The 21,940-nt window shown below is 42.8% G+C and overlaps 1 protein-coding gene across 2 annotated transcripts; it reads right to left on the bottom strand.

Moving 5' to 3' along the window:
* Positions 1 to 4,622: 4,622 nt before the first annotated feature.
* On the bottom strand, positions 4,623 to 19,978 carry FAM220A (family with sequence similarity 220, member A). 2 transcript variants are annotated; one of them, XM_012731759.1, is made up of 2 exons: positions 19,892 to 19,978; positions 4,623 to 6,400 (listed from the first exon to the last, which is right to left on the bottom strand). In XM_012731759.1, exon 2 carries the CDS (start codon positions 6,330 to 6,332, stop codon positions 5,544 to 5,546), a length of 789 nt encoding a protein of 262 aa, XP_012587213.1. In that variant the 5' UTR covers positions 6,333 to 6,400; positions 19,892 to 19,978; the 3' UTR covers positions 4,623 to 5,543. The 2 variants fall into 2 exon arrangements, with proteins under 2 accessions (XP_012587213.1, XP_012587214.1); XM_012731760.1 differs by lacking the exon at positions 19,892 to 19,978 and adding an exon at positions 7,471 to 7,608.
* Positions 19,979 to 21,940: the final 1,962 nt, after the last annotated feature.

Raw genomic sequence — 21,940 nt, 5'->3', positions numbered from 1 at the left:
CAGCTAGAGTGAGCAAAGTGTTTTCATCCCTTTTTCTGGATCTCCCTCTTCCTCCCAACAAACTAAAACCAAAACCACCGTCTGTTAAGAATCTGAGTGGCCATGGTCAAGTCTGAAGTCTTCATTTAGTATTTTACCACAACTGTGGTGAAAAAAACACTCACTGCCCCCTACAGGAAGCTGACAGAAAACTGAAGCCATTTTTGGTTTAATCGTCATGATAGTTAATGCTGCCAATGCGAAATCAAAATGGCTGGTTGGAATCCCACAGCCCCCTCCAGGGACAGCGGACTCTGGTATTAGCCAGTCAATACCTCCACCACAGGCATGCTAAGGACCCACAGTGAGGAGCCTTTAATGCATTACACCTTTTGAGGTGTATTCTTGCTACAGAACCCCTAACATAGGGGGAAAGTTGATTTTAATGACAATTCCAAACATTTTTTATTTACATATTTGCCAAAGCTTGAGTTTGCGTGGGAAATGTGGACATCAGTGTAACGAGGCCTGCCCGTGACCTGGCTGCTGGGCAAGAATCCTGAGTCTACCCTCCCAAAGGCCCAGAACACCAGACGGCAAGTGAGTTCCCCTCACTTCTGCGCTCCTGTGCATGCTGGGGGTTGGCACACACGGGGCATAGGGCCTGAAAGGATGCCCATGCCCCCTTCTCAGGTCACCCTCTGACGACAGATTTTCCTGAACAGTGAATCCTCATCAAGTCTCAGGGTGGGGCAGTGCCAAGCAGTGCTTTCTCTGTGTTTTGAGTGCTATGTTCATATATACCTCCTACTTGCGCTAACCCGAGATGTCCTACCAATAACTGGACTTTTCAAGTCATGTGAAAAAGGGTAGTCAAGAGGCAGTTATGCAGCTGTGATGGCTGGTTTTATGCCAAACCAACTCAGCTAGGAGATGCCCAGATAACCTGTAAGACATTGTTCCTGTGTCTGAAAGTGTTTTCCTGGAGAGTGGCACCTGGACTGAATGGGGAGGCTGAGTAAAGATGGTCCTCACCAGGTGGGAGGCATTAGGCACTCCACTGAAAGCTGTACAGAGCAAAATGCAGCTGAAGGGCAAATTTGCTCTCTCCGCTTAAACTGAGACACCGTCCTCCCCTGCCCTTCCACACAGGTGCTCCTGGTTCTCAGGCCTTTGGATTCAAACTAGACTCACACTATCAGCTGGGGTTCTCAGGCCTCCGCACTCAGACTAATGACACCACAGCTTTCCCAGTTCACCAGCTTGCAGATGGCAGATGGCCATACTTCTCAGCTCTGGGATCACGTGAGCCATCTCCAAAAATCATCTCAGGTATCTGTATCTAGATACCCTGCTGGTTCCACTTCTCTGGAGAACACTAATACAGCCCCTCGGTCAAAGGAGCGTAGAGACACATGCTTTCTTCCAGGTCATCTTAAATGAGCAGTAGGGCAGGGATCTTGCAAACAGGCAAAATAGAAGCTATGAGTTAGAAAACAGCGCCAATATTACTCAATGTTTAAACAAATGAATCATTGGTTTTCCCATAGCAGAAACAGAACTCTTAGTAGGCAGACAGGAGAAGGGAAAACAGGTTAAGTTCATGGGCTTAAAAATAAGGGTATTAGGGCCCTCCCTGGTGGCGCAGCGGGTTAAAGCACAGCACTGAGAATCTAGAACCGCTTCAGCATGAGTTCGATTCCCGCCTGCCTGTAGGTGACCACATGGCGCGGCAGACCTCTCCTGACCCTCCCGCTGCTCCCCTCAGCAGTGTACTTCGTCGATCTGCCTGTTCTGCTCCCCACTCTGTCTCTGGTGAAGCCTCTCACCACTCCTGAGCCTCTGGCCTGTACCCCAGTTCTGTATGCACAAATAAATAAATCTTAAAAAAAAAATAATAAGGGTATTAAACAGCACATCTTTTAGCAAAATATTGGCTTTCCACTGGTGAGGGTGGACTTTTACCTCACCCACCACCAAGGGCGTGCCCTTCCTGCTGGCAGACTGATGTTCTCGTCCGTTCCCCTCGCCCCTCCACCTTCCTGTCCTCTTCTAGTAACCACTTAAGATTTCAATCTGCTAAGTTACTTTGTGGTGGGGATTCCGCTCTTAGTATTGTTGTCAGGCAAAGCTACCCTAGAAAAATGTCTTATATTATGTACCTAAACATTTTTTTCAACTGTAAAATAATCTACTCAAAATACCATCAGGACAAAGCTGCAGTGAATCCTGTTCTTGAGCCCTAAATCTGTTTATGAAGAAACAGCCTCAGGGATTCCTCAGACCCAACAAACATGTTACAGTCCCACGGCTGCCTCACACCTGCCCAGCCTAGCCTCACACCTGCCCAGGCTCACACCTGCCCATCCTCACACATGCCCAGGCTCACCCAAATACTGTGCAGCAACTCATAGATATGCCTTGACAAGGCGAAATCATTTGTTTCAGGGAAAAAAATTTTCCTGAAGATTACATTTCCTGAAGAGCAAGCACCTTTGCAAACATCTTTTGACAGTCAATTATAGTTGTATAAACAAACAGCTCAAAAGGTTTGCAGCCTGTAGTGCAAATGAAGGCAAAGACCTTCTTTCTTTGGGAAAAACTCAGCTATTTTGGAGGCAACAGTGAGCCAAATAGAAATCACCTATCTATTGATCTCACTTAGGCCTACAAACCCGTTTGTACACATCACCTGATGGGGTATCTCAAAGCTAACATTCAAGAGTAGTTTCTTGCTCTGAGTTCATGTAGATTGGTCAGGAAACCCCTTACCTCTATTTCTTCCACTTGAAGCTTTAGAGAGGAAATTTTAAATATTATGGGAGAGTGTAGGGAATTCTATAGCATACTTCTTATTATCTGTAAAATTTTAGTATAGAAAAAAGTCCATAGTAATTCAAGGACACACAAGATTTATGTCAAGCTCCAACAATACATCTTGCTTCCTATTTATAAAATCGAGTCATATAAAAATGACCTACTTAAATGCTAGTTTCTTAATTTTTTTATTCTTTATAGGTTTGTAACTTCATAATCATTTGAAGATATCCCCATTCATTCCAATGTTTTAAAAAAAAAAAAAAAGAGGGAAACTTGTGACTTCCAAATGTGAATAACCCAGTTCAAGATTTTGTACTATGCAGTTTCTAAGTTTAAAATGTTCGTGGCTATTCAACCCTTAAGCAAAATCCTAGGAAAAAATAAAAACATGTCATAAGAACTTCTAAAAAGCTTCCCTTCAGTTTCATTGACAAAATGATTCAGCCTAAAACATTTCAAATGAGTGATACCAATCATGAAAAATTAATTTATCCAAGAAAGTATCTTATATCTGTACTGCTTCAAAAATAAAAATGTTTGGGAAACCAAGTAGGAAACAAAAAAAATAGCAGGCAATATAAATCAGAAACATTCTCGGGGGGTAAGGGGGGGTGGTCAAAACCAGGGAGGCAAGAACACAAGGGACGATGGGATGCGCACAGGCGAACTGGTGGTGGGGATTTCACGGGAACTATGCCTGAGAGGAGGAAGCAAACAGTGTACAAAAATGAACACTGACTTAAAATACATACAAGTAAATTTAGCAAAAATATTAAAATGTTTAGGCTTTATTTTGCAGTCATGAAATACATGGTGTATCTAGCTCCACCTTCCTACCCCAGAACTTTCCACAAGGAGGCCGTCTTTGGAAGGAGGATGCAACATAGGGCAAACATTAGCAAAGTATGTGATTTAAAAGCTAACGTGGAGGAAAAGTTATCGTGAACTGTTTCAGAAGCTGCTTTTAAAAAATATCCTATTCTAAGCCCTCCCTGGTGGCGCAGCGGGTTAAAGCACAGCACTGAGAAGCTAAAGCCGCTTCAGCATGAGCTCGATTCCCGCCTGCCCCGGAGGTGACCACATGGCGCGGCAGACCTCTCCTGACCCGCCCACTGCTCCCCTCAGCAGTGTACTTTGTCAGTCGGCCTGTTCTGCTCCCCACTTTGTCTCTGGTGAAGCCTCTTGCCGCCCCTGAGCCTCTGACCTGTACCCCAGTTCTGTATGCACAAATAAATCTTTAAAAAAAAAAATTACCCTATTCTAATAGGAATACGTTTTAAATGCATTGGTTTAGCATGGGTGCTAAATAGGGAATTCTGTATTTGTGCTTTGCAATTGGTCAAAAATTGATTCCATTCCAAAGCAGAATTAGTTTAAGACCAAAACAAAAAGGACGGTTGGGGGTGGGAGGAGGGTGTCGGTGGTGGTGGAAGTGCTCTGTGAGAAAACACTTCCCGTTTTAAACCTTCAATGTGTCCTGACCTCATTTCACCATGTACCCATCAGTGACCCCAAGCAGAGTGTCCATTAACCAGGGCTTTACCTGCCCAGTCAAGATGGAGATTGCTTTCCACAAGGTCTCTTACTTTGGGACTCTGCGCACTGCCCCAAAGGATCACAAAACACTGTGTCATTATGTCCTGAGAGGAAAGCAAGAGTTGAGTTCCAACCTAGCCCTACATTTTGTTTTTCAAGAGCTGCTTCCAGGCTTCTCAATCAGCAACCTACTTTAGTATTAAATGACTTTTAAGAATTAATTAGGAGGGCAGCATTGATTAAGAAAAGGTGAGTCAAGACTACACACGTAAAGGAAGACATTTTTTATGCCGAAGGACAGTTTTATTTCTCATTTTCCCAAAACACTAAAATAGCACATAGCATAGTAATTTAGCACACAATATAAACTGATATTTGCATCAATAAATCTTGAAAATGGTTGTTTGAAGCCTCACTCTGGGACTCCTTAAAAACTTTCTTCTCTTAAATGACCTTTATCAAAGTTCTCAACAACAAAAGGAGTTATCTCAGAAAAATCCTAATGTAAAAGATACCTCAATTCCTAAAAATGGGAATTTTCTATAATGGAAATACTTGATTTGCCTATCACTGAACTACAGCAAATAGTCTCAAGCTCATTTTTATTCCAGGTAACACTGCAGGATTCCTGGTCTGCGAAAGGATTCTTTTACAAAGTTAAGTTTAATATTGCAACTTTCACCATAGGGCCTTCATTTAAACTGCATTTCAAGTGGAAAGAGAAATAAAAGTTTACTGCAGACCAAAATGATCCTACAAAATGTAGAAATAGTAACAGCTTACCATGTACTCAACAAGGCTTAAGCACAACTGGAGAAGGGCTGACTCCTATCAATTTCCACTTCCACTAGATGATCACAGTCTGGACAGACAGACATTATCTGGGACATTAGCCCTTTAGAACTGGCGTGGAAGGTACATGAAGAACGTTAACTATGTTCTAATCTGTTGTTTATATAGATCAATATCCTCCTTGAAATGATTACTCAATCCTGAATGTCTTTCAAGCGCAATCTAAAAGCATGCTCGGAAATAACCTTCCACATCAGCTTTCCAGGAGGTTCAATTCCTCCTAAGTTTGTCTGGTCACACAAATCAAAGCTGGAACTTCATGACTGTGCTGTTTGTGCCCAGCCCTGGTGTGAAAGAACTCATCCTAAGACAACTTTTAAAATTAATCTCACTATTTTTGTTGTTCTGTTTGTACCTTAACTATGGCATAGTGGATCTGCTAGTTCAAAAGCTTGTAGAGCTAGTAACCCCAGTGTTATCTGCAGATCATTTGAGGTACTTTTTACACTTGACAGCATTTGCTCATATCCTACTGTTTGCTTCAGAAACACAGGCTTAGAATGGCTAAGAAAAACATGTTTTGTCTCATCATTCAGGAATACTTTGGGAAGTGTGTGCAGCGGTGCAGACAGAACGGAATGCAGGCAAAACGGCTTTAACTCTGAGCCTAGCCCCTTGGGAAGAGCACTTGGTGGTTCACCCTCAGAAGTCCCCACTTCTGACCACATTTGAGCATACAATGGTCCTGACCCCCACGTGGACTCTCCTATGCAGCACTGTCCTCTGTGGCTGTCAGTGACCCTGGGGCCTCCTCCAAGCCAGTCCCTCACCAAAGTTTCCCCAACACCACAGGAGACCCCAGCAAAATGTTCTTCTGCAGAAGCAGAGAACAGATCCGCAGTTTCGCTCTGAGCCGCTGCAGAAGCTGATTTTATTGATTCTCTCAAATACGGGAGCACTTTGTTAACACTGTGAAGCAAGAGGCTGACCACTCTTAGGTCATTTTTCATTTCCAATGATAGCTCCTCATTTGGTGAATTTCCATTGACATCAACCGCAGGACTATTCACCCAGCAAGGTATGTATGGTGGGCAAGGATCTTCCTTTTGAGTTCTTTTAAGTCTACATAATAGTTTGTCCAACTCATCTCCCTCTCCCTTCACTTCTGCAGGGCAGGTGCGGAGAGTCCCTCTTCTGTCCCTCATGCTGTGTGTCCTCGATGCGCTGAGCCTGTGTCAGTCAGCAAAGGCCTTCAGTGGATCTCAATGTGAACCTGGAGAAGATCATCAAAGTGTTATAATGAAGATAAGGTCTTAAGAGATGGTATACACCTTATAATTCCTAACAGTCTATATCAAGTAGTTCGACAGGTTGATGGAAAACAGGGTGACACCTACCAATAGAAATCAAGACAAGGGCCTCCCAGGTGTTCAGGGGGTCAGTCTCAGCACTATCACATGATCACTCATCACCCATTGCTATGGCCTGGGTTCAGTCCCCAGCCAGGGAGTGAACCACATGGCACAGCAGACCTCACCTGTCTCACCTGCTGCGCCCTCAGCAATGTATTGTGGTAGAGCCAACCTATTCTGCTCCCCACTCTCTGGTGAATCCTCTCACCCCCCTCCTCTGGCTTACACCCCAGTTCTTACATGCATAAATGAGTAAAAGTAAATCTTATAAAACAAAAACAAAAAAGAGCAGTATTTTGTTAATGTATTTCCTAAAATTGTTTTAAAGTAGAAAAACATACAGTGAGGCTTTGTACTTTCATGGCAATATCATTATTTGCACTGACCAATAAATATCTGCTTTCCTTAAACACAAAAATCTCCTCTTAATCAGAATAGCAATGGATGACTCAATTATGCAAACAAAGGATCACCTGAAAGAACCTACCAGAGAATGGCTGCCAGTAACCTGGGTAAGACAAATCACTGTTAAGGCATCTAGGCTGTCTTTACTTACAGACCTAAGGTCTACGAAGTCCTCCCTAGCAGGTCAAGAAACAACAAATTCTGGAACTGCAATATGAGAAAATTCACCCAAGTTAAAATATGGCAGACAAAGTTTCTTGGGCTTAGTTCTCTGCTCTCAGACTAAACAATGAAAGTGGAGAGTCCTCATGAAAACTTTTGGATGGAAGCTGAACTGTGACATCAGCAGTTGTTCAATACAAAGGGGACGTGGCTCAGCTGGTTCACATCATGCCTGCACCTACAACCAAACAAGACCAGCCTTTTTCTATGACTAATAATCACTCTTTGATATTATCATGTTCCAAATGCAGATGTCAGGAGAAACTGTCAAAGGTAGACCAAATAACCCTACTGGGTGTCTTACCAAGTCATCTAGTCATCAAGGCTCTGCATTGTGGTCTTCGCTGCTTTACAACTTTGCAAGTTGTAGAAAACTTGAGACGGCAAATGACATCTTCTCCAGAGATATTACCATTAATTAAGTCTGGAGGAATGCAATGCCCTGTGGACAAGGACCAGTGCTATGTCAACTTGGAAATTCACTTCGGCAGCCCTCATTACAGCTGTATGTGTGTGTCCTGTCTAAATTCTCCTTTAAAGGGACTATAATATTTTAGTTATGACCGACCAGTTTAAAAAAAGCTTTTGATACCTATTCCTTAAAAAAAAAAAAAAAACAGCTATACCACCCAAAACATTAAAAAAGGGAAAAATAAATATTTAGTAATTTTTTTCAGAGTTCAGTCTAAGAAGCAGCAATCTAAGACATACAACCTCTCCTGAACAGCAATGTGGGTGATATGACATGTCAGCTGAAAGAAAAAACAACTATTTCACTTCCAGTCAGACAAAGACAAAGCCTAACAATTGAGAATCAAAAGGCAAAATTACAAGCATTCAAGTTGGAGACAGAAGCATTCACATAACAAGCTATGCTGCAAGTGTGGGCTATGAGGCTGGAGAAAAGGGAGCAGGAAACTGCTGTTTCTCTTAACTAACCAACTTGTGGGGCCAAGAGACACTAAGCTATCTGATAACATATGTTCAATTTTAAAGACATACAGCAATTTTTCATATCACTGGAGCTAGAAGTAGATGGCAGAGGCTGGGGAACCGGCTGTGGAGACAAGCAGGCGCCCGGGAGAGCCATGGCTGCTGCCAGCCGCCCAGACCTCTCGGGTTGGAGCCACAGACAACTTTCAGCTGGATTTGCATTTCAGGTGGATGACTCTGGTGTCGGTGGGGTGAGTAGACTGGAAAGGAATCGCCAATTAAGAACGACCAATTAAGAGGTGATTCCTTCAGGAGACAAAAAATGAAGTGGGCTATGACAGGAGACAGGAGAGAGGGACTTTTATTAAAGTTGGTGGCTGACTAGATGTAGAAGAAAGACAGTCCACAAGCATCTTCTGACATTTGGTTCTGGTGATGAAGGTGTTGTGAGCTGCAGGTCTGCAGCTGGAGTTCAGATTGGGATACCCAGGGCTTGAGTATGGGAATATGAAAAGCAGTTGGATTAAAAGATCTTTAGTTCTACAGAGATATTGAGCTGGGGACTGAGACCCAGAAGCCCTGATTCAACACCCCAAGAGAGGAGACAGGAAGACAGGGAGGTTCATGCCTAGACTTCCAAAATCTCAAGGCCAAATGGGCAAGGGACCCACCAAGGCAGCAGAGGGGGACTCAAAGTCTCTCTGGAGCACCCGCAGCACAGACACAAACTACTGACTGCTCCCAAGAGGGCGCTGGGGAGTCTGTCTCGTACAGCGTGGTCAGCTGCAGTAAGCACTGAGAGACCTGCACAGCTTCTTGTCGTGTTGGCAGTTGAGTAGCGTGGCCCCATCTAAGGACCGTGGGAGAAGTAGCAGGATACCCTTGTCTAGTTCATTTTTATCTCTTTCCACTTTTTCTGATTCGTAATATATATCATATTTTGGTAGAGCAAAATATATAGTTTATGAAAGGTATAAAAACAGATGTCTACTGTCTAACTCTCTCCTGTGGAGTATGTTCAAAACTTTTTATCAATAGGTGATCATTATTTTATATATCTAATAAAAATACATTTGAATAATATGTATATTACATAAAGCAATTTACAAATATAAGGTGAAATTAAAGTGTAGATTCTGGCTACAATTCAAAATAAATTACTTTGAAATACATTTAAAAGTTCACCATATCAAACTTGGCTTGACAGTTTTCTCCAATTAACTTTCCAAAGGATATTATTTTCATAAATATACTTATTTTACTGATTTGAAATGTAGTAAGAATAAACATTCTCTGAAATGCAAAAAGGATTCATACATATTTTTTAATACATATTACAGTAGGTTTAAAAAAATTCCTAAGAAAAACAGGTCACTTAATATGGGCCAACTCTCAGGAAAATTAGTTTTTAACCACTTCTATTATGTCCTTGTACAAGGACGCCATACTGTTCAGAAAGCTAAAGTATTACCAGATTTGTGTTGAAATGTCTTAAATAAGGTACCATTAATATAATTGTGTATTTAACAGTAACAGAAAAATTGTTATTAAAGAACTTGATCTTCAGTAAATTCAGTAATAAACTATGTACTTAATTATTTTAACAAAAATACTTCAGGTCACTGAAAACATTGATTCTGATCCCTCAAACAGCTACCTCTTCTGATGTTAGACTATATTAAACACAACATACTTTGAGAAACAACTGCATTTCAAATAATTTCTAAACATATTTTAATAGTCATCTATAAAATAGTTTTCATATTTTAGTCTTACTATACTACATATATGAAAGGATACTATATTATGCCAAATAAAGTATAGAATCAGCTGTCCTGGGTTCCTGGTGTCTCCTTTCCAGCCCCTGTACGCCTACAAAATAGCAGGCAGTGCACACTGTGGCGAACAAACACACCCACCAAAACAGACCACGCGAAAAAGGGAAGAGGTCGATCTGAAGACAAGAGCGTATGTATTCAGGAGAAACAACGGGACCCATTTCTAGCTTGCTCCCTTACTACCCCCCACCAAAGACAACTGTTAAAAATGGAATCACAGCAGTCCAAGGAGTGATGTGGTCAGGAAAATAAAATGAGGTTGTGCAGATAGGTTCATGATCCTCAGGACAAGCGTAAGAAGTCACCTTCCACAAGAGTCCCTGCCTGCTGGAGGCGACCAACTGCTGCACACCAGGCCTGACCCAGTTAGGCAGCTGCTGCCCTCTCGGACTGCAGTCACCTTCTCTCCCCTAACCTGAGCTATTAATGGCTTGAGGGCCCTGCTGGTCTGGATACCAGTGTTCTGCAGACTAAAAATATCTTGGCCTCTGAGTCCTAGAGTCAGCTGGCAAGGCTCTTCACAACGGGCACTAGAAGAAGACACAGCTGACAAACAGGCACTGCAGGCCAGGTTGGGACAATGACTTGGAGCAGGGTCCCGTGTTCTGATGCTCACACTCAATTGAGAGTCGCCTGGGTTCACAGGCTCGCTGATGTAACATTAGCATACCTAAACATGGTTGTGCCCAGAACTTTGAAAAATCAGACTAAGGAGGCTAACACAAATTCCTCAAATGGCTACACAGCTTAGAGGAAGAGAAGAACTCAGTCATCTCCATGTTCAGCTGAATCATAACCACAGGAAACTCACTAACAGAACTGACTTCCTGTTCCTCATCATTCAGCAGGTCCAAATCAAACCTGCCCTTAAAACAGCCTAGTGGTACAGCTGGCCACTTCTTCCTTTCCATCACCTGGACTCTTGAAAACAAGGCCACGCGTCCAAGGGCAGGCCTGTATCTCAGAGGTCTCAGGACATTCTGTCCCCAGTGTGCTGCAAGGGCTCAAAGTGTAAATCACCCTGCATTTGCTCCACCCCACGGCCCACAGCATCCAAAAACAGCAGCTACTGCATTATTACCATCCAATTAACTTTATATATATATATAATCTTATATATATTATAATTTTATATATTTATGTATTTTTGATCACCATCAAAAGTGATCTAGGGAATGATGACAATATACTGCTGATGGCTTCCGTGAGGCACAGGACAGACAAGTGACCTCGTGGATGGCAACAGACCTGTACATTCAGTGTAGGGGCAGAGGGCTGGGCAGGAGAGTGACTTGTGGAGCCCTGGGAGGACTTGCACAGAGCAAGCACCTGATTAGCGAGCAAGTGGCAATAAATCTAAGTTATTACAATGCCTAGAGGCTTCCATTCAGATATCTCCTAAGATGGTTGCAGCAGATTCAATCAGCAGGGGTCACTGAGCCTTAGCAAGGCGCTGTTTGTGGTGCTGGAGTTGGGCAGTAGGTCAACCATGGGCTGTGATTATGCACACGGTTTTCACAGAAGCACTGTTTAGAGAAAAATCAGTTTTCACCTATACTGCACACCATATTCCAAGGTAAATTCCAAATTAATTTTTATGCTATTTAAAAGTAAAAAGTAAAGTGACAGTACCAAAATAAAATATGGGTAGACTCTTTATAGTCAGAGTCAAATATAGTAACACAAAGCACAAAGTCAGGAAAGACTGCAAATTTGATTACAAAAAAATTAAGTTCAGCTGGCTAAACACACCATAAGTATAGTAAAAAAAAAAATAACAAACTAGAAGAAAAACAGATAACTACAAGTTATAAAGCTCTAAGAAATTAAGACCACCACCAATCCAAGAAGAAAACATGGCAGGCCTTTCTGACAGCCAGGAATTAAGTCTCAGCACTACCACCTCTATGCCCTGAGTTCAATCCCAGGCCAGGGAGTTGACTGACATGGTGCAGCAGACCTCTCCTGTCTCCCTGCTGCTCCCCTCAGGAGCGTGTTTCAATCTGCCTGTTCTGCTCTCCACTCTCTCTGGTGGTGGTGGTAGGGGGTCCTCTCACCACCATTCCCCCTTCACCTCTGGCCTATACTCCTATTCTTCTAGGCATATATAAATAAAAATATTTTAAAATAATAAAATACTCAGTGCTGAGTAGAGAGATGAGCCAGTGCAGGGTTGGGTGGAGAGGGGGGCTTCAGGGCAGTGGGATGAGTAAAAATAGCAAAGAACTGATCCTTATTGAAAGCCGTGTGAATAACAGATGGGGTCCACAGAATATTCTACTTTTATGTAAATTTGCATATTCATCCATGATAAAGCCTTTTTTTTTTTAAAGATTTATTTATTTGTGCATACAGAACTGGGGTACAGGCCAGAGGTTCAGGGGTGGTGAGAGGCTTCACCAGAGACAGAGTGGGGAGCAGAACAGGCAGATCAATGAAGTACACTGCTGAGGGGAGCAGCGGGCCGGTCAGGAGAGGTCTGCCGCGCCATGTGGTCACCTCCAAGGCAGGCGGGAATCGAACTCATGCGGAAGTGGAAGCGGCCTTAGATTCTCAGTGTGTGCCCCAACCCACTGCGCCACCAGGGAGGGCCAATAAAGCCTTTTTTAATGATCGCTTTTTTAAAAAGCAGTCAAAAGTCTTGGGCTTCCCTGGTGGCACAGGGATTAAGTTTCAGCCTATGAAGCTATCACCAGCCACTACAGCATGAGTTCAATCCCCAGCCAGGGAAGTGACCCACATACATTGCTGCAGACCTCTCGTTTCCCTGCTGCTCCCCTCAGCAGTGTATTTCAGTAGATCTGCCTGTTTTGCTCCCCACTGTGTCTAGTGAATCCTCTTACCTTCCCGCACCTCTGGCCTACATCCGAGCTCTTATATACATAAATAAATAGAGCTTTAAAAAAAAATTAAAAAGCAGTCAGTCTTTATAAACATGGGAGCCACTGTCCTATGCCCCCTACCAGTTTGTAGCTGCAGTCAAGAACAGAATAGGCACCCAGAAAGTGTTATGACAACTTAATATCATCACAACATCCAAAAGTGTAATAATCACGTTTCTAAAAAACACACAGAACATAAAATTTACCATTTTTAAGTGGACAGTTCTGTAGCATTAAGTATATTCACACTGCTGTGTAACCATCTTATGTGCCTGAACCATCTCTCTTCCGAACTTTTTCATCTTCCCAAACTAAGCGTGTGTCCATTAACCTCAATGCCCAGGTCCATAGCCCCTGGCCATGACCCTTCTACTGTATGTCTATGAATGTGACCACTTTGGGGGCCATTTGACCAGGTAAGTGTCCTTCTGTGCTGACTTATTTCACTTAGCATCATGTCCTCAAAGTTCATCCAAACTGTAGCAGGGGCCAGAGTTTCCTGGTGAAGCTGGGTAACACTATGTTGTGTATACATTTCATTTATTGATTCCTCTGTTGAAGGACACCTAGGTCATGTACCTTTTGAAAAGGTATTGCTGTGAACACTAGAATGCAATGCCTAGGTCGCTGCTTCCAAATCTTTTGGATATACACCTAGAATTGCTGAATCATATAGTAATTCTGTTTAACTTTTAGGGAGTGCTCAACTGTTCCCTGCATTTTACATCCTACCACGATGCACAAAGGTTCTAATTTTTCCACAATCTCACCAACATTTGTTATTTTCCTGTTTAATAACAGGAAATGGTATGTGTGAAATAGTATCTTGTGGTTTTGATTTGCATTTCAAATCAAATAACTAATTTTTGTTGTCCCAGCAAGGCACTTTATTGCTTCTCTAGCAGAGAGGTCTGTGCTGGGGACAGTGCCAAGCCCCTTGGGCCAAGAGAGGGTTGAAGAGGAAATTTCTCAGTGTATATGGATTGAAACTTAGATTTGGAGCAGCATCTAGTAGAGGCTCTTGCAGGCTAAGACTGGTATGTGGGGACGTGGGAGAGGTGGCTCTGGGTCCACGTTGGGTGATTCTGCCAGGGAGAGATGGCTGGTTACTCACCCTTTGGGCATTTGAGAGCCCCTGGGGCAGGACAGACAGTGTTGGAAGAAGCAAGTCTCAAAGAAGTTGACCCAGGTGGGTCTGTGAGAGCCCCAAAACCGGGGGACACTGGTGTATGTCTGCACCCTACAGGGGCAGGCAGGGTGGGCACCTGTTCACTAGGCGCCTCCCCTCAGGTCATTCATCATGCAGCCAGGAGGCTGCAGTGGTACTGAGTCCTCTCGGTAGTTGCCGATGAATACGCTCCAGGACCCATCTCTTCATGGGTTTATGCTATTTGTGCATCTTTGGAGGTGTAAGGGCTACTCTTGTGCTTTGCCAACTTTTAAATCAGGTTTTTTTGTTTTTGTTGTTGTTGAGTTGTAAAATACTTAATATATTCTGGATATTAATCACAAGTGATGTCATTCCTTATCAGAATAGAGGAATAGTTTCTTCCATTCTGTGAGTTCTTTTTCACTATTGTGATATGCAAAAGTTGTAAATATTCATGAAGTCAAATTTATCTAATTTTTCTTTTGTTGCCTGTGGCTCTGGCAAAAAAAAAAAAAAATCAGTCGCAAATTCAGTATCATTGAGATTCTACCTTACATTTTCTTTTAAGAGTTTTATGTTCTATATTTCGGTCTCTGATCCATTATGAGTTGATTTTTATATATGGTATAAGAACCCAACTTAGTTATTTTGCTTGTGAGTACCATTTATTTTAACAAAGCTATCAGGAGGGCCTCCCTGGTAGCTCAAGGGGTTAAGTCTCAGATTATAAAGCTCTTTACAGCCACTGCATCATGAGTTCAATCTCTGGCCAGGGAGATGACCCAAATGGCGCAGCAGATCTCTCCTGTCTTGCCTGCTGCTCCCCTCAGCAGAGTTTCAGTACATCTGCCTGTTCTGCTCCCCATTCTGTGTTTGGTGAATACAATTCCCCCACCCCCACACCTCTGGCCTATACCTCAGCTCCTGTATGCATAAATAAATACAATGGGAAAAAAATTAAAAAAAAAAAAGAGAGAGAGAGAGAGAGAGACTCCCTAGCCCCTCCACTATGAGGGAACACAGAGCAAGACTGGCTGTGAACCAGGACAGCCCTCAAGAGAGTGTGGCCATGCTAGTGCCTTAATCTTGAACTTTCCAGTCTCTAGAACTATGAGAAATGCACACTGCTTACAAGCCACCTACTCTGTGTAGGTGAAGAAACACCGCTCATGCTCCATAGGTCTTTTCGAAAGCAAGGCCTAATCTCTTCCAAGCTAGGGCTGTTCCCTGGTCCTGGAGTGTCCTCCTCCTCTCCAAATACTAACAAGCACATTTATAGAAAAAATTTAAATGGGCTAAATACTACCAAACTGCTTTCCTTCACTTTATATGTGGTGGGTGTCTTTTAACATGAGTACCTACAGATCCAACTCATACACTTTTAACATAAGCATGAAACATATGTGATTATTTGTTAAGACTTTCAAAAACTTGAGTCAAGGATACAAGTGTTCACTGTACTATTCTTTCAAATTTTACACAGACTTAGAAATTTTCAGTTTAAGATAGATGATGACTGGGTGACTTGGTGATGGGAAACACATGGGGATTACAATTGAGATTAAAAAATGTACAAAATGATGTAAAAATAAGCTATTATATTATATTAAAAAAGAAAGAAAGATGATGATTAAAGCATTCACTTAAAGGAGAGGAAAGATTCCACAGTATTTTATGTTCCTCTAATCTCAAAGTACAGTTCAAACCCCTAAGTTTTACCAAGTTCATGCTTTTGATTTGACCTCTTAAGCTCTTACAAAGTTTATAACTTTTTATAAAATTTTCTTAATAGTCTATAATTTTCCCTAGTTTTCTTCTAGAAAGATATAAATCCAGCAACAAAATGAAAACCCATTTTAAGTTGAAATTAACCCTGGAAAGTCTTAGGAGCTTCATAATTTTTTGATATTGACCATCTTAATCAAGGCAAAGCTGAAGTCCTAATGCTTCCACGACTCCATGGCTTGATACCATGTGAGTTGCACATTAACCTCTCAGGCCCAAACTCCTGCCTCCTCCTTCCTCACTGAACTGTTGTTTTGAAAGGCACTAGGCTTGCACCAGTTATAGGGCCCTCACTGTATATCTGCTCCCCCTTTGCCAAACCAAACACTTCTAACTCAGACATCTCTGTGGCTACAGCCCTCACCAACTCCATGATTTTATTCAAGTGCCACCTCCTCAGTGAGGTCCACCCTGACTGACCTTTTTAGAAGAATCACCAGCTTCCCCAGTCCTCCCAACATCCCTGAACTTTATATCTGGTTACAATAAATGAATGTTGATTTTCAGGCAACAGGTGAACAATGAAACATAGGGAGCTATGGATTTAGCAAGTCATTCAGGAGGACACAAATAGCAGTTAGAAATGGGGGAGAAATTGGGCCCTCCCTGGTGGTGCAATGGGTTGAAGCGCAGCACTATCAACCTCTCTGCAGTCAGTGCAGCACGAGTTTGACTCCTGGCCAGGGAAATGACCCACATGGCAGGCAGACTTCTGTCCCACCCACTGCTTCCCTCAGCAGTGTATTTCAATCCATCTGCCTGTTCTGCTCCCCACTCTGTCTCTGGTGAATTCTCTCACCCTCCCCCCATACCTCTGGCCTGTACCCCAGTTCTTGTATGCATAAATAAATCTTAAAAAAAAAAAAAAGAAATAGGAGAGAAATTACACAGAAGAGTGAAAGGAAGACTCAGCATGTGGGCACTGAGGAGTATGGCTGCTGGCACGGGAATCAAGATGCTGCCATCTGAACAACTATGGTCAACTTTCATTGTGTCTTCTTTTTTCTGACTATTAGTTATAGGCCTCTCCTTTCAAAATTATAAAAATCTAGGTGACCTGGCACTAAGATCTCTTCTCACGGCTGCATAATGTGTGAAATTACAGCAAGTTCTCGGTACAATTTATCCTGCTTTCCTATTTTTAGCATTTGGTATGAAGTCTCATTTTTTTTTACGTTTTGTATCTTAGATTCTGTGTCAACAAGATGCTAATGATTCAGAGATTAAGGCTTGCTTGCAAACAATGTTTAAAATCATAACCCTTCTCATTTTACAAAGTTCTTTTAATCTATTTTCTTATTTAATCACTTAAAATTTAAGTGATTTAACCCCTTAAAATTTAACTCTTGCCCTACAAATGATTTGGGGATCCTAAGGAAACATGTGTGGGAAGTAGGATCTTTAATCCCTTGTTACTTGTGAAAGAGATTCCAGCAAACCCACAGTGACTAGGATGGGTAGTGTTCCAAGCAAAATGCAACAAGAGCCAGGGCAATGCCCCTTAAATTCTATTTCCTGTCCCACTTTTCTTTACCAGAAAGCCAGAGGTAAACTCTGGAATCACTACGTTAGTGATTTTTCCACAAATGAACAGATTCTAAACTTGCAGGGAGAGCTTAAAGTGGCATCACTGTAAGGTGAAATTCCTTTACTCTGCTGTCTTTCTGAGCATATGAAGTGGCTACTGTTGCATTTGATCAGGCCCAAAATCAAATCTAAAAATCCTCATATCACTGTAAATAAATGATTTGGACTATCTTAAGACAGCCCTCCCAAGAGACACCAGGTTATCATGTTGTCTTTCCCACACACCCCCATGCCATTACCCCTAAAATGAACGAAGCAGCCCAAACTCTATTCCTCGAGCACTCAGCTCGCAGGAATGTCTGCACTGTGCTGTTCCTGGACTATTCCTTGACATCAAACCCAACAAGTTGTCCATTATGCACTTTTGGGATTTGGTGCATCTAGGTCTGAAGACTGCCCATATCACTCTTATTACAGAACCAATTTCCAGCCTCCAAAAGCACTTACCCTCAATCATTAGAGTGCAGATTCCTTGTGAAGCACTTGAGTAACTTTTCAACGATATCTCACTACCCTACAAAGAACTGAAATTTGGAAACTAAGCATATTAGAAATGAATTCTTCCTCTCTTGTTTCTTATGAATCAAACCAGTCTTCCATACTGTTGCAAAGTAGAGCAGGTTATGTAGACACAGGGATCACAAGTCTACTCTGAAATAAAAACTGCAGTGAGAGAATGTACCTGCATGAAGAGCTAGGGGAGGTGTTGTCAAGATGGCAAGGATGGCATGTGCAAGGCAAATGCCAGGAGCAAGAGGCTTAGCACATGTGAAGACTACACAGAATCTTGAGCAAGGCAAGGAACAAGCCAGGTGAGAAGTTAGAAAGATTGATGAAAGTAAGATCTGTAGGGTAAAAACTGCATTTTTGTGCAAAGGAAGCAAGTTTTGGGGTTTTTGTGAGAAATAACATTAGCTGATTTATGTTCTTAAAAGACCTCTATCTGCCCAGTGGAAAACAGAGAGAAGCTACTGTTACAGTCCAAGCAAGTGACTGGTAGCTTGGACAAGGGATTGTCATAAATAGAAAAGTGGACATGAGAGGTGATTTTATTGTAATGGTACCCAACATGGACATTTCCAACATAACATTATTTACTAGGCCTTCTCTTACAGTTCTTATAATTGCATATGACTGCAAATTATTATTGTAACTCTAGAACAAGAGTTCTAGAACAAGCTGCAAAGTAGGAGCTTGGAGACTCAAAGCCTGTAGACATACCCTTTTTTGCTCATAGGTTTTCTTTTTTGAAGTTAATTTTATATCTGAAAACCAAAATTTCCAATTTTTCTTGGAAATCACTAAATCTGGTAAACAATATTGGCTAATGACTGGCTAACAAGCACAGGCTTTCTTCCCAATACTCTTTACTCCCAAAGACAGAAAGATATTTGAGTTTCCTTGTCCTCTAGTACGGTACCACTTAAGGATGCCACAAACGCTTGCTCACATGAGGTCATCCCAATGTGTACTTGAAACTGATTGACAGGTTCATCTTAATTCACCTTAACACAGTTTTGATCAACAGTTGGTGTTGGGTTTTACGTGGACGGTAATAACCAGTAACAGGCACCAAAACCCTGAAGCTTCAGGCATAAAGACATTCTGGTAAACCAAGCCAGAGTGGTAAAAAAGAATACCTGCCTGGTTTTCACACTGCTTCCTCACTTTACACATCAGAAAGCAACTCCACTGCAGTCAGAATGTAAGCTTCCCCTGGGCAGGCACCTGTCACTCCTGCTCCATCCCGGCCACCACCTAGCTGGCACCTGCCCTGCAGTTAACTCAAAGATATGTAGGTGGACTCCAAAAAGAGGTCACACATTTCGTCATCTGTGTATGACAACTTAGAACTAATTCTCAGTCCACTGATTTCATTCCACTAGTAAAAGGAATCCGTAATTCAAGGAATGTAGAAATGTCACTCAAAGGTGAACCCCAGTTACAGGACAGATTGTGGGGAGAGGTGTGGGTGTGCACTACTTGAAATCTGAATTGTTTCAAGTCTCTGATCCCTTTTACCACTATCCTTTCCATCTCATTTTCCTTCACCTACACCATCACCACACTACCTGGCTAGGGCAAAAGGTACATCAGAACGTTCGTTAACTTTAATGAGCCTATCATAAGTTTCGCGGGTAATCTTTTTTTAGCTTCTTGAAATTCGGGGGCTAGAACAGTCAATCATAAACTCACCCACTACCACAAAAAAATTTAAATTTCCTGGGCAAAATTTCCTCTTCGGGGCCTTTCCAGCCTTCACCAGCACCTCAATCTCCAGCTGTGGCCTTTCCCGGCGGCCAGCGTCTCCACCCCGCAATCCCCCTCCCTACCCCAGTCTCGTTTGCCCAACAGGGACAATAACCCCAGCGGGTTTTTCTCCCGCGGGGGCTGCAGAAGAAATGCACGCTGCGTGGCAAAAACGCCGCATCCAGCTTGGCAGTTACGGTTAGCATCTTCACGGTCCTGAGCCAGGTGGGCCGGGCCGCTCTGGGATGACCCGCGCGGGGAGGGTCGGGGACCAGGGGCTGGCGGGCGCGGCGCACCCACCTGCAGGCGGACGTTGAGCATCATGGAAGCCACGATGTAGAGGTAGGGGAAGTTGATACGAAGCCGCCAGGCCAGGTCGAAGAAGATGAGCAGCGTGCGGGTCAACCCCTTGCAGAAGACCCCATAGGAGCGGGCGGCGGCCGAGCGCGACAGCCGAACAGCCAGGCCCGACAGAGCCGCCGCCATATAGAGACTGGCGCCCGCCGCCCGCCGCTGCGCGCACCGCAGGGCAGCGGGACCCGGGCCACCGGCGCTCCGAAGCCCGCCCGCCCGCTCTCCAGGAATTGCCTCCCTCCCCGGGCCTCCGCCCCGGCCGCCCGCCCGCGTTCGGAGCGCTAAAGGAGCGAGGGACTCGGCGGCGAGAGCGGCGGGCGAGCGGGCCGCGGGGAGGGGAGTCCGCACCTCACGCTCGCAGAGGCGCCTCCGCAAACCAGCGCCTGGTCCAGCTTAGCCGCGCGGCCTGACGTCACAATGCCTTAGTCGCGCCTGCGCGAATAGGCCACGCCCCTTAAGTCACGCCCCGGACCCGCCCCGTCACCTTCCCGCAGGTGAGACACGCATGCGTGGCGAGGTGCCGCGGCAGAGTGGCTAATTCGCTGTGTGTGTCTGCCCCCTACTGGTAAGCAAGAAAATAAACACAGAGTTGAACCGTGCGGGTGATGCCCAACTGTGTTCTAGACACTTATTAGAATGATACGTGTTATGTATGTCTAACCACAATTAAAACAAAGGTAGGTTTCCTGGGGCCAACAGGCATAATATTCTCTACATGAGGATTGCTTACATCCCCAGCCAATCTTGTTCAGTGTCAACTTGTATATAGCGTCATCTTTTAATAATTGTGATATTAATTAAAGCCCCTGATGTGGAAAGTAAAAATAATGAGACTTCCAAAACGGCTAGAGTTCTGGGCGTTGGGGGAAGATGATACTGAATTTTTGGGTTTCTACTTAAGCATATAGATTTCTATTAAGATGTGCTGGTAGTATAAAAATAGATACCTTTCTTTTAGTTTCAGGCAAAGAACTTCATGTCTTATTTTGTCCATCAAGAAGAGAGTTTGGGAATTAGTACGGTGGGAAAGGTGTTTTATTGATGAAGAATAAGTCAAGTCTTTTAAGTGTACAGTTTTTAAACATGGATCTAAACGTACAAATTCTTTGCCCCAATGTATTTGTGATAATAATCATCTTACAATTTACTACCCTGAAAGGGATTCACATTCAAAATAATTTTCTCTAAAAAAAAATCGTCATTTTATTCACTTATAATACAAAGAGGAAAATTGAAAATCACAGAGGACATTTCTATAATCATTATGTCAATTATTCATCATCATCATTACTCTTTAAATATCAGTTGTATAAAGATAACTACACTTTTCATGCTCAGTCCTACTATATTTCCTATCCATTGCGCCTCAGGGCAAGATCATTTTTTTTTTAAAGATCATTTTTAAAATAGAAATTTTAGGATCTTTATCTTTTGGCCAGTTTTATTACTATTATTTTTCAGTAATTTACATAAACATTCATCGTTGACATTAAAACACTCATTTGTCTTTTTTGTAAACTATTTTCTCCTTTCACTGCACAACAGATGCTGTCTTAGAAGACTGTAGAACACTTGCTGCTGAAGTACTGTTTTCAAAAAAAAAATGAGTAGTTCTTTTTACAGCATTTGGGGAAATAAAGATTTTAAAGACTAGAGTTTTCAGTGGAAAATTTGCCAAATACACAAAATCACCCTTGCAATGTGTAAACAGACTTGGAGATCAGCTAAATTTACTCTTAGTTCTGTAAAGATTTTCACTGGTGGAGAATTGACAGTCTTGTTTGTTAGAAATGTGTTGAGAGACCAGATGTGCTATAGCAACGTGAGACATATATTTCTCTCTCCACCCCGATTGCTCATTTCTTTGTCTCTAAATGCTATTGAGGCAATGACACATCTTTTTAAGAAGCCATTCAGTTGCCATAAACAAAAACACCACAAAGCTTAACTGAGCATGGTAAGAAGCCTATTGTAATTAGATACAATGAGAGGTCA

Source organism: Condylura cristata, unplaced genomic scaffold (assembly GCF_000260355.1).
Source record: "Condylura cristata isolate star-nosed mole 26May11 unplaced genomic scaffold, ConCri1.0 scaffold00032, whole genome shotgun sequence".
In the NCBI taxonomy this organism is placed as follows: Eukaryota; Metazoa; Chordata; class Mammalia; order Eulipotyphla; family Talpidae; genus Condylura; species Condylura cristata.
The sequence above is the reverse complement of the archived record's forward strand: the minus strand, read 5'-3'. Positions and strand labels throughout refer to the sequence as shown.